Raw genomic sequence first — 12,994 nt, 5'->3', positions numbered from 1 at the left:
ATATTAATTTAAATCATTGTATTAGATTTAATATTTTATATTTAATTGACTTTAGTTTTTGAGGCAGATAATTTTATGAGTTGTGAATGATTATTGTTTTGCTACCTTCTCTCAAAGAGTATTGCTTTATTTAATCTTCTTTTCTAGTCATAACACACTGTTGGACCACAGTGCTGTAGGCTTCCTTTCTTAATGTTGCATGTACAAGTAGATGCTGATACTGGTTTTAAAATTATATATAACAAGAATACTGTTACAATATTTCCTAATCCTCTCTAGCTTTTAAATTATTTGTCAATAATCAGCATTTAAATTTATTCAGGAACAGTTTGATAAATTTGTTTATTAAAATATCTATGGGAGGGCTTGTGTGTAGATCAATAATGTGCTTGCCTAGCATGCCCAAGACCCTGGGTTTGATCCCCATCACACACACAAAAAAAAATAATTTAAGAATATATATCTACTGGGGGAGTGCTGGTGGGCAGAATTTTGTTTAAGGATATATCCTCTGAAGTCAAATGTGCCCATGTCTTTTCAGGTCTTATGTGATATGCTCTGGGACTTCAAGACTATTCCTGTGATAGACACACCAAGGCTTTTAGTAGGAAAGGCTTGATGGTATTTGATGTCAGATAAAAAGATCTAGAGACAGTGTAGAATGGGCAGAACTTGTGGATGAATGGAAGGAGTGGGCTTTTCAATTTCAAGATGGAAAAATATGTAGACTGATAGTAAAAAAAATGACAATGGGAATGAGGAGGAGTATTTAGAAATTTTGAAAGTAAAACTTCACCAGAAGAAGGAACATGAAGGACAGACAGATCACCATCAGTGTCTATACTGGGTATCTTGGAGAATGATAAAAATGTTCATCAAGGCATTGGATTAGATTATAAGACTGTGAGTTCAGATTTAACAGGTTAATTTGAGGGCCAAGGTGTATCTATGTGTATACCACACAAAATTTTAGACATTTTACTCTGGATACCAAGGTTAAAGCTACAGATCTAGAGTTTGATGTACAGGTATTATTTTAAATGAGTTAACCTGATATCTAATAAAACAAATAGAACAGATCTGAGTCACACCCAAAATTAAGGGAGAAGAGAGGAAAAACATTATTGTGTGTTAGTGAAAAGTATAGAGAAGTCAGAAATGAAGGAGAAAATTTGAGGGGAGCTGTCATAGAAATAGGTTATATTGAGCTACAATTAACAGAAAATCTGGATTACAGTGGATCAAACTACTGCCTAGTTTTTTCGCATTACTAGAAGAAATCTAAAAACAGATTATTGCTCTTTGGTTAAGCAGTTCGACATGCCCTTTGAGTGCTGAGTTCTTTTGAAGTTTTCACTGTTTCGTATGTTTATAGCATACGAACATCATAGTTGCTGCAGCTTTAGAAATAACAATAACTTTAAATCAATGAAATGATGGACCAAACTGATGCCTTCACCACATGAAAGCTTTTCCTTTAATTCAAGAACATCCCCCAGGAAAGATCTTGGTTTACATCTCATTGGGCATTTTTAATCCCAGGCCAATAATTCAGAGAATGCATGGTCAAGGAAATGGAACCACAACCAAGACAGCATACAAAATCATGTGTCCTGACGTACGTCTGCTCTCTTCAAAAATTGAGAACAAATGGAAGTTATGCTAACAAGAGGAGAGAAGGGAAATATCTTTATAAAATCAAGAAGTCAAGGGCTAAAGGAAATACAGAAATGAGGCATGAAAAGCAGCATTAAATTCTGAAGGGAGATAAAGAAAATGATGACTGAAAATTAACTATTGTATAAAATATCCAGAATCACAGTTTCAGTTTATAAACAACAAATCTATGGAAACTGGGTCATGTGACTATTTTAATACACAAAACTTAAGATTGCTTAAAAGAAAAGGTTGTGTAGAGCAAGAGGTAATTAGAAGAGACACATGATTGAGAGATTTTATTATTTAAAATGAAAGTTTTGTATGTTGCTAGTTAAAAGGACACAGAAAGTTGAAGTTTAACAGCAAGATATTTGGTGAAGTTGCAAGGTACATCCTTAATAGCACAGTACCTGTGGTCAGGAGCAGCATTATGATGTCCTGCACCTCTGGGCACTATTCTTGGCCTGACACATTATCCCTCCAAGACTCAGGTTCTACATTTATCCTGTGGGTCCCATTCAACAGTGTCTATATGTGGAATTTTGTAAGGTTTAAAAGAGATGGTGTGCTTAGGACTAAGCTCTGCATGGAGGGGACATATAATAAATATTATCTATTAACATTATTATTGTTTAAATAAAAGATTTTTTTTTTACTTATTTACAGGTATTCAGTTTCACAGCCATAAGTTACTGAATGTTGATGTCAATGCATGGATTATGATGATAATGTGTCATGAAATAAATGTGAATAATCTCAGCCCAAGCACCTGACCCTCAAGGTGAATTGTACCATCAAAAACAGAATATGCACACATGTAAGACACAAAGTATGAAACTACCAAAAGAAAACACAGAGGAAACTCTCAGGACATTTGAATAAGCAATGATGTTTTGGGTATGACATCCAAAGCACAGGAATCAAAAGTAAATATAAACAAATGGGATTATAGCAAAGTGAAAAATCTCCTGCACAGCAAAGGAAAAAACAGTGACGTGACAACCTACAGAATAAGAGCAAATATTTGCCAATTATACCTTTGACAAAGAATTAATATATCTAAATTTAAGGAACTCAAAAACTTAACACCAAAAAAAGCACAAGCATTCCAATTTGAAAATGGGCAAATGATATCAATAGACATTTTCAAAGGAAGAAATACAAATGCCCAACAAATAGTGAAAATGTTCAATGTCATTAGCCCATCAGAAAAATACAAATCAAAACTACAGTGAGACATTATATCCCAGTTAGAATAGCTATTATCATAAATATAAATAAAATAACGAATGCAGGCCAGGATGTGGAGAAAAAGGAATTCTCATAGGTTGTTGGTGGGAATGTAAATTAACATAGCAATTCCGGAGAATGGTATGGAGGCTCCTCCAAAAACTAAAATTAGAACTGCAACATGATCCAGTTATCCTACTTCTGGGTGTATATGTAAAGGCAATGAATTCAGGTATACCAAGAAAATACCTTCATGCACATGTTTATTGCTGTTCTATTTACAATAACTTAGAAATGGAATCAATCAAGGTTTCTGTGTTCAAATACTAAAGATAAACACAACAGAATACTATTTGGACATAAAAAAATAAAATCTTGTCATTTTCATCAAAATGGATGAAACAGAGGACATTATGTTAAGTGAAATAAGTCAGAAACAGGAAGAAAAGTAATATCCCTCATAAGTGGAAAATAAAATTTTTAAGTTGATCTGAATGTTATTAGTAGAGGTTAGGAAGGGGTTAAGAGTGAGGGTAGGTAAAAGAAGGCTGACTTAGATCAGCACACAAATTATTCATATATTGAAATATCACATCATGTACCAATAATATGTACAATTAATAGAGGTTTATCAGGTTTATCAAATTAACATTTTAAGTTATAAAGAACCAAAACGGGTGAAATGTGTTAAACATATTTAGCCTAAGAATCTCTATTTTATTAGTGAGATGTGAAATTCAGTATAGGAAAATTTGCAAGTTAGTCCAAAAGCATAAAAGTGTGAATATTTTTTGTCACTTTACACTATTTAGGCTAGGACAACACATAGGAAAGAGTTCAAAGAAAATATGTATTTCATTGAGAGATTGTAAAAAAAAAATCTGCTCAGAGCATAAAACGCAAATCACCCATTTGTATTCATCTAATATATTGATAATTGTGTCTCATTTGTGTAATTACTCTGCTCATCACTTAACTACTTCAATTTATTTTATTTTAAGGAGGTCAATTAAATGCTTCTTACTCTAGGTTTTGCAACTCACAGAAAAAAATAGCAGCATAAATGGACAATACCTGTTAGTATCACGGATTCTGACTCTTCATCATGTTCTATCCAAAGGTGGTTCAAAACCAGCTCTTATGACCACAGTAATGGATGGACTGAATAGCTCTGTGGTTTCTGAGTTTGTGCTGCTGGGACTCTCAGGTTCTTGGGAAACTAAAGTTACCCTCACATTGACATTCTCCTTGCTCTACTTAGGGATCATCCTGGGAAATCTCTTCATTGTCTTTTTGGTAATTGCTGATTCTCACTTACATTCTCCTATGTACTTCCTGCTGGCCAATCTGTCCTTCAATGATGTGTGGGTTTCCTCTACCACAGTTCCCAAGATGATCTTCGATCTTTTAAGTGAAAACAAAGTAATTTCCTTCCAAGGTTGTATGATACAGATCTGTTTCATCCACATCATGGGAGGAGTGGAGATGGTGCTGCTCATGGCCATGGCATTTGACAGGTATGCAGCCATCTGTAAGCCTCTCCACTACTTGACCATTATGAACTCCAAAAGATATGTTTTATTTGTAGTCATTGGCTGGGTAACAGGAGTGATCCATGCGATGTCTCAGTTTTCTTTGATTATGAACTTGCCTTTTTGTGGTCCTAATACAATAGACAGCTTTTACTGTGACTTCCCCAGGGTCATACAGCTTGCCTGCTCAGATGCAGCCAAGTTTGAGTTTGTCGTTGCTGCCAACAGTGGCTTCATGAGCATGGGCACCTTCTTCCTGCTCCTCCTTTCCTATGTCTTCATTCTGGTCACTGTCTGGAAACGTTCCTCAGGAGACTTATCCAAGGCTCTTGTCACGTTATCTGCTCACATCACTGTGGTGGTTCTTTTTTTCACCCCATGCATGTTTCTCTATGTGTGGCCTTTCCCCAGGTCATCAGTCGACAAATACCTGTTCATTGCTGACTTTGCTATCACCCCTGCCTTGAATCCTGTCATCTATACATTGAGAAACAAAGATATAAAGATATCAATACAAAGACTGAACAAAAAAGGTCATTACAACAGATTTTGCTGACCAAGTCTATTTTTAGAGCTCTAAAACCCACCTGAACATCTGGCATTTAATATGGCCCGCTGAACCTGGCATCTACCTCACTGAACATATGTCTACTCCTCCACAGAAGTTTTACTCATTGCTTTTACTACCATTGGAAATGTGAATCCACCATGATATGGTGTTCTTTAGGGACAGATGTAATGGATACAAGCCAGTTGTATGATTTAACTTGTGATTACTTGATCACTAGAAAGGATGTAATGACATTTCTTCTGTTTCCCATAAGGTTCACAAGTAAAATTGCTTTTTTGAATAAGGAATTATCAATCAAATGTTTACATACTTAGGATTAGTAGCTCTAATTAATTGTTAGGGTTGGGTTCCTTCAGAAGAATACCTAAAGATTAACTGGAACACTAATATTTAGAAGAATCAGTGGGGAGATGATTCCAAGAAAGGAGGAACAATTATGTTCATAAACATAACTGGAAAGCTGGGGATATAGCTCAATTGGTAGAAAGCCCCTGGGTTCAATCCCCAGCACCGCAAAAAAAAAAAAAAAAAAAAAAAAAAAAAAAAAACTGGAATGCAAGCTACTTGACCCTCTAACAGATTATACAAACTCTGTGATTTAAGATTGTCTCAATGGAAGGGAACAGCATCCGAAATACTGTTTCACTTTTAATGATACTTTCATTCCTTGGCATTCCCAGTCTGTGTGACTGATAATATTCTGGTCATTTTAGGAAGCCAGTAAAAGCTGTGAGGTAGACTTTCTGGTGCTTATAGTAAAGAACCATCAACAATTTAAAAATAAATAAATAAATTAAAAAACTTTATAATATTGATTTGTTACTTACAAAAGTGCCAAACATTTTCATCTTAACTTTGTAATATTAACTGATATGAAGCATAGAAAATTATGCTCCCTCAAAAACTTCTCTGTTTCTCTACTTTGCACGTGTCTCACAAAAACCAGCAGCTGTGAGAGGCCATTCACCCACAGGCAAGATTCAGCAAGTCAAAGGACTGCATATGACTTTAGCTACCATAAATGGCCATCATCCACCATCAAAGTAAGTCATGTGACTTCTTTTGTGACAGCAATTGGCATCTTAGTTATAGACCAAGATACAGTTTGATTGTTTTTACTCACACACAAAAGATCAAATAACCCATAGATTATTTTTAAATGTTGAAAAGCCTCCAATTCTAGACATCATAATGAACTCCCTTTGCATGTTTGCTTCTGAATTTGAGAAAAGACATGAAATCAGATGAGTGACGTCAACCTAGGGAAGTTATAAAGTTTGGGAAAACTCTGTGCCAAGGGACACAATATGAACAGCTCATCTAGGCAACATGTTCACCCACAACCCAGAACTCTAGAAATTCCCACCCCAGAGGCTACTCTCTGCAGTACACATACTCCACACTGGTGATAATGCTCTCAATGAACATGGTGCAAACAGAAGCTGTTGCTTTCTTCACTGGTTCACAAATATATTTCAGACCCAGATGAGAACTTATAGTCAGCATTATCCATGGAAAATAATCTGATCATATATAATGATGCTACTGATGTATTTTACAGGCTATAATAATATCTTAATGTCTCCCTTAATTTCCTTCTCTCTCACATTTAAACCAAATCTCAGATGAGTTTGATGTCATCTTTTCAAATACACCCCCTGGGAGACTCTGGAAGTTCTATAAAATTTCCAGAATCATTGAAGTTTTCCTCTAAAATAATTACTGGGCTTCCTGGACCTCTACAGCCAAACAATATCTGCACCAAATGAGATGCTTACTCCTACACAATTCCAGAGAAACCTTGAGGACAAAATTCTGCTCAGTCTATTCTCAAATCATGATCCACAGTTCCAGATTAAGGGATGTCCCTGGAAAGAGACATACAATGATAAATAAAAGATATTTCTAAAAAGTATATGGTTGATAACATCATTGGTTCCAAAGTGTTTTTGTCAAGAATCTGGAAGATACTGAAGGAGGGAAGTCTCTAAAATGCTATGAAAACCAGTTATTTGCCCTGAAAAGGAAAAGATCACTAGAACAGACTCAGGGTGGCACCTTAGCAGTAGGAGTCATAGCCCCTTAGATGTGCACCTCAGTCATGTTCAACTCTGATACTTCCAACAAGTTACGCTCCCAGAAATGCAACCTACCCACAATGATGTCCATTCTATGGGGTTATTGTGAATATTAGGTCACACAACATGAGTGGAAGCTTCTTGCCTGTGAAGTATATTCAGGTTCTATGATTTTTCACTTTAAGCTTCACATGTTTACATTCTGTCCCTAAAGAGAGTTCTTCCTTGAAGTATTTGATAATAAAAAATAACACTACAAACATGAAAATTTAACTTTTCTATCTTCAGCATCTCTTCTTAATAGAGGAATCATGATAGAACCTTTCTCCTGGACTGTTTATATGAATTAAATTTTATAGCATCATAAATATTCAGCCAATTATAAATCAACATAAAGTATGAGTAACACTCTCAGAGAGGTGAAGGTGAAAAAGCAGGCCTGGGCAGTGGGATTATCCACAGTGCTCAGGGTCTCTGTCACCTGATGTGTCCAGTTGGGAATAGGCTGTGTTGCATGACTATGCTTATTAAATCCTTTTTCTTCTCTCAAACAAACAAACAAACAAAAAAAGATTCTCTAAAGAACAATTCTTCAACATGTAATATTATCTAATTCTGGTCTCATGGTGTAAACTTTGCCAAATCTCAGTTGTTTCTGACAGAAGGATTCTAGTTTGGTGTTATGGTTAATCTAGGGCAATTAAGAAAAATCTTTTAAAGAATGGTGCCCTTCGACAGATTAATGGATGAAGAGTATTACACAACCATTAAGAAGAATGACTTTATGACATTTGCAAGTCAATGAATGAATCTGGAGACTATCATGCTAAGTGAAATAAGCCAGTCCACAAAAGCCAAAGGCCAAATGTTTTCACTGATATGTGGAAGCATACCCACAATAATTGGGGAGAGAGGAAGAATAGAAGTTCAGAGGATTAAACAAAGGGGATTGAAAGGAAGGGGTGGGGATAGTGAAGCAGGCCAGAGACCCCCACCAAGAAGACCCTTGCCATAATTAAGCTTCTCTTCTCATCAGAAAGATTTTCACAAAGAATATCAGCAGCTTTCTCTTTCTTATAAATGTCAGGTTTGCACATAAAAACTGTGATAAAGTCTGTAAGCTTGTTGTACGAAAGATATTATCTGTTTTCTTGGTAAAGACTTATAAGATCCCTGTCTAGTCTCAAAAAGTACTTTCTGAGAACTCAAAGAAAGAAAAAAATATTTTTTTCCCACTGAGTATAAAGTTCAAAGAAAGAAAAAAAATATTTCCTCCCACTGAGTATAAAGTTCAAAGAATTTCTAGGCTCTTGGTCCAGAGGAGAATTTCAGGCACGAACCACACTCTGGACCTGACTGCAGCCAATAATCCTGCTTCCTGCTAATTCCTCAGCTGTCCAGCCTCTTCTGTCCCACATCAATAGGAACAGGAAAGACAATAGAATGAATCTGAAATAATTTTCCTATGTACTTATATGAATACACTGTGGTGACCCCCACAATTGTGCACATCACAAGAATGGGATCCTAATTAGAATAAGATATATTCCATTCTTATATAATTTTATCAAAATGAATTCTACTCTCACATGTAACTAAAAAGGAACAATAAAATAAAAAGAACATTTGTGTTCATTGTTCACTGTAGCAATATTCAAAATAGCTATGATATAGAATCAACCTAAGTGTCCATCAATGGATCAACAGGTAAAGAAAATGTGCTATGCATATAATATGGAATACTATGCATCTTTAGAAGAAGGCATTATGTTTTGAATCTAAAAAGTCCCCCAAACTCTTTTGCGTTAAGGGCTTGGACCTCAAGGCAACAAGGTTCAGAGGTGGGGCTGGAGGTAAATAATTAGATCATGAGAGCTTGGGCCTCATAAGTGGATTAATCCATTGTGGCTGCATGGACTACCAGGAGGTTGTGGAAAACTGCAGGCAGGAGGGGTTTGATGGGAGGAAGGCAGTCTCTGGGAGCATGCCAGTGGGGACTATATCTTCTCCCTGGCCCCTTACTCCTTCTCTCTTAGTTTCCTGGTTGCCAACAAATGAGCAGCTTTCCTCTGCCACACCCTTCTGCCTTGATGTTCTACCTCACCTCATGCCTAAAGCAATGGAGGCAGCTGACCATGGACTGGAACTTGTGAAACCATGAGTCAAAATAAGTTGTTCTCCTCCAAGATGTATATGTAAGATGTATATGTTAGGTATTTTGGTCACAGTGACAAACAGCTGACTAACACAGAAGGATATAATGTCTTTTATTACCATATGGATGAAACTGAAGGACATTAGGATAAATGAAAGGAACCAGACTTGGATTGAAAAATATTGTATGATCTTACTCATGTGCTAAAACTTAATAAAAATTAATAAATAGAAACAGGAGAACTACAGTAAACAGGGCAGAGTGGGGGAAGAACTAGGGAAATGTGGGTAGGTCAGAATTCAAATAAGAGAAATTAAAGAGCATGAGTAAATCAGGACATGTACTAAAGTAAATAATGTTATTGAATGTAGAAGATTTGAAAAGAGGTGATCCAAGATGGCGGCCTAGAGGGAGACTGCACCCCCAGTCACTCCAAAACCCAGGAGTTAAGAAGGGGAGGCATTGAGAAACTCGGACTGAAATAGAGCCATGGGTGAGTCTGCGCACTGGGTAAAGCTCGGCCCGGGTGGCACACCTAGATAGAGGTGGCTTATCGGAGCCGTGCAGGGCAGCTAGAGTCTTCTACAGGCAGTCCTGTGCACTCCGGCGGCGGGCCCCGCCCACACAGCCAGCTTCTCCAGGTTCCCGGAGCGGGCCCGCTAGTGAGAACCTTTCTGACCAGAACAAGCTCCAAGTCCTGGAGCCAGTGCAGCACAGCGTACTCTGGCACACAAGCAGCTTCAGGGACCAGGATAGGACAGCCAGAGACCTCCCCAAGTAGCCTGGATCACTGCGATGGGAGGTGCCTTTCAAGGCTAGCTTCTCAGACCAGACCGCCCAGTGAGAGGTTTTCTACATAGAACCAGCCACAAGCCCCCGAACTAACGGAGAGCTTTGATCCACAAGCAGCCTCTGGGATCAGGGCAGGGCAGCCAGAGACCTCTTCAGGCGGCTCTGCCCACTCTGGCCGCAGGATCTCTTCACGGGGCGATCCAAGAGGGTGGCCTAGAGGGTGACTGCACCCCCAGTCCCTCCGGAACCCAGGAGTTAAGAAGGGGAGGCATTGAGAGACTCGGACTGAAATAGAGCCACAGGTGAGTCTGCCCACTGGGTAAAGCTCGGCCCGGGTGGCAGGCCCAGATAGAGGTGGCTTATCGGAGTCGGGCAGGGCAACTAGAGTCTTCCCAAGGTAGCCTTCCACACTCCGGGGGTGGGCTCCTCCCACACAGCCAGCTGCATGGTGCAGGCCCACAGTGAGAGCCTTTCCGCACAGAGCCAGTTCCAAACCGTGGAACCAGTAGGGGGCTAGGGGCAGTTTTCTTCGGATGCGCTGCTTTATCAGATTCCTCCAAGACATCAGGCTACTGAAGGCTGGGAGATGATACACTGGAAATCTACCGGGACACTATAAGCCAATAGCAGAAAACTGCAATATCTCAGGGTCCCACTGACAGCTGACCAATATGAGAAAACAAGGGAAGAAAATGTCCCAAACAAACAAACCTAGATACTACATCAATAAAACCCAATGACAGCACAGCAGAAGGAATGTCAGAAAGGGAGTTCAGAATGTACGTAATTAAAATGATCAGGAAAGCTAATGAGGAGATGAAAGAGCAAGTGCAGGCATTAAATGATCGCACCAATCAACAGTTAAAAGAGCAAATACGGGAAGCAAGAGATCATTTCAATAAAGAGTTAGAGATATTGAAAAAAAAACAAACTGAAATACTTGAAATGAAGGAAACAATAAACCAAGTTAAAAACTCCATAGAAAGCATAACCAATAGGAAAGAACACCTGGAAGACAGAATCTCAGACATTGAAGACAAATTATTTAATCTTGAAAGCAAAGTTGGCCAAACAGAAAAGATGGTAAGAAATCATGAACAGAATCTACAAGAATTATGGGATATCATGAAAAGGCCAAATTTGAGAATTATTGGGATTGAGGAAGACTTAGAGAAACAAACCAAAGGAATGAACAATCTATTCAATGAAATAATATCAGAAAATTTCGCAAATCTGAAGAATGAAATGGAAAACCAAGTACAAGAGGCTTATAGAACTCCAAACATACAAAATTACAACAGACCCACACCAAGGCACATTATTATGAAAATACCTAACATACAAAATAAAGACAGAATTTTAAAGGCCGAGAGAGAAAAGAATCAAATTACACTCAGAGGGAAACCAATAAGAATATCAGCAGATTTTTCAATCCAGACCCTAAAAGCTAGAAGGGCCTGGAACAACATATACCAAGCCCTGAAAGAAAATGGATGCCAACCAAGAATCTTATACCCAGCAAAACTTACCTTCAAATTTGATGATGAAATAAGATCCTTCCATGATAAACAAAAGATAAAGGAATTTACAAAGAGAAAGCCAGCATTACAGAATATTCTCAGCAAAATATTCCATGAGGAAGAGATGAAAAACAACGATGCAAATCAGCAAAAGGCGGTGCTAGCCTAAAGGAATAGCCAAATAAAGGAGAAACCAAATCATGCCAAAAACAAATATGAGTCAATTGACTGGGAATACAAATCATATCACAATAATAACCCTTAATGTTAGTGGCCTGAATTCATCAATCAAAAGACACAGACTGGCAGATTGGATTAAAAAGAAAAATCCAACAATATGCTGCCTGCAAGAGACTCATCTCATAGAAAGAGGCACCCATAGACTAAAGGTGAGAGGATGGGGAAAAACATACCATGCACACGGACACAGCAAAAAAGCTGTGTTTCAGCTTTTTTTGTGTTTCATTTCAGATAATGTGGACTTCAAACCAAAACTAGTCAGAAGGGATAAAGAAGGACATTACATACTGCTTAAGGGAAGCATAAATCAGCAAGACATAACAATCATAAATATCTATGCCCCGAACATTGGCTCATCCACATACGTCAAACAAATCCTTCTCAATTCCAGAAATCAAATAGACCACAACACAATAATACTAGGCGATTTTAACACACCTCTCTCACCACTGGATAGATCGTCCAAACAAAAATTGAATAAAGAAACTATAGATCTCAACAACACAATCAACAATTTAGACTTAATGGACATATATAGAATATACCATCCAATAAAGAACGAATACACTTTCTTCTCAGCAGCACATGGATCCTTCTCTAAAATAGACCATATTTTATGCCACAAAGCTACTGTTAGCAAATACAAGAAGATAGAGATACTACCTTGTACTCTATCAGATCATAATGGATTGAAATTAGAAATAAATGACAGAATAAAAAACAGAAACTTGTCCAATACCTGGAGACTAAATAATACACTATTATATGATGAATGGATAACAGAAGACATCAGGAGGGAAATAAAAAAATTCTTAGAAGAAAACGAGAACAAAGACACATCATATCAAAATCTCTGGGACACTATGAAAGCAGTACTTAGAGGAAGATTTATTTCCTGGGGTGCATTCAAAAAAACAAGTAGAAATCAACAAATAAACGACTTAACACTACAGCTCAAAGCGCTAGAAAAAGAAGAGCAGACCAATACCAAAAGTAGTAGAAGACAGGAAATAGTTAAAATCAGAGCCGAAATCAATGAAATTGAAACAAAAGAAACAATTGGAAAAATTAACAAAATAAATAGTTGGTTCTTTGAAAAAATAAATAAAATTGATAAACCCTTAGCCACACTAACAAAGAGAAAGAGGGAGAAAACTCAAATTACTAAAATTCAGAATGAACAAGGAAACATCACAACAGACATGAGTGAAATACAA

The 12,994-nt window shown here is 37.5% G+C and overlaps 1 protein-coding gene across 1 annotated transcript; it reads left to right on the top strand.

Annotated features, from left to right (window-relative positions):
* The first annotated feature begins 4,041 nt into the window (after positions 1-4,041).
* On the top strand, positions 4,042-4,977 carry LOC124970432 (olfactory receptor 4F21-like). The gene has a single exon (XM_047533785.1). The coding sequence runs from the start codon at positions 4,042-4,044 to the stop codon at positions 4,975-4,977; it is 936 nt and encodes a 311-aa protein (XP_047389741.1).
* The last annotated feature ends 8,017 nt before the right edge of the window (positions 4,978-12,994 follow it).

This window comes from Sciurus carolinensis, chromosome 2 (assembly GCF_902686445.1).
Source record: "Sciurus carolinensis chromosome 2, mSciCar1.2, whole genome shotgun sequence".
Classification (NCBI taxonomy): Eukaryota; Metazoa; Chordata; class Mammalia; order Rodentia; family Sciuridae; genus Sciurus; species Sciurus carolinensis.
Note: the sequence above shows the minus strand (reverse complement) of the source record. Positions and strands in the feature narration are given on the sequence as shown.

Bases quoted from the DNA above. Each gene is read 5' to 3' on its own strand.
- LOC124970432 (XM_047533785.1), top strand. From the start codon at position 4,042: ATGGATGGACTGAATAGCTCTGTGGTTTCTGAGTTTGTGCTGCTGGGA.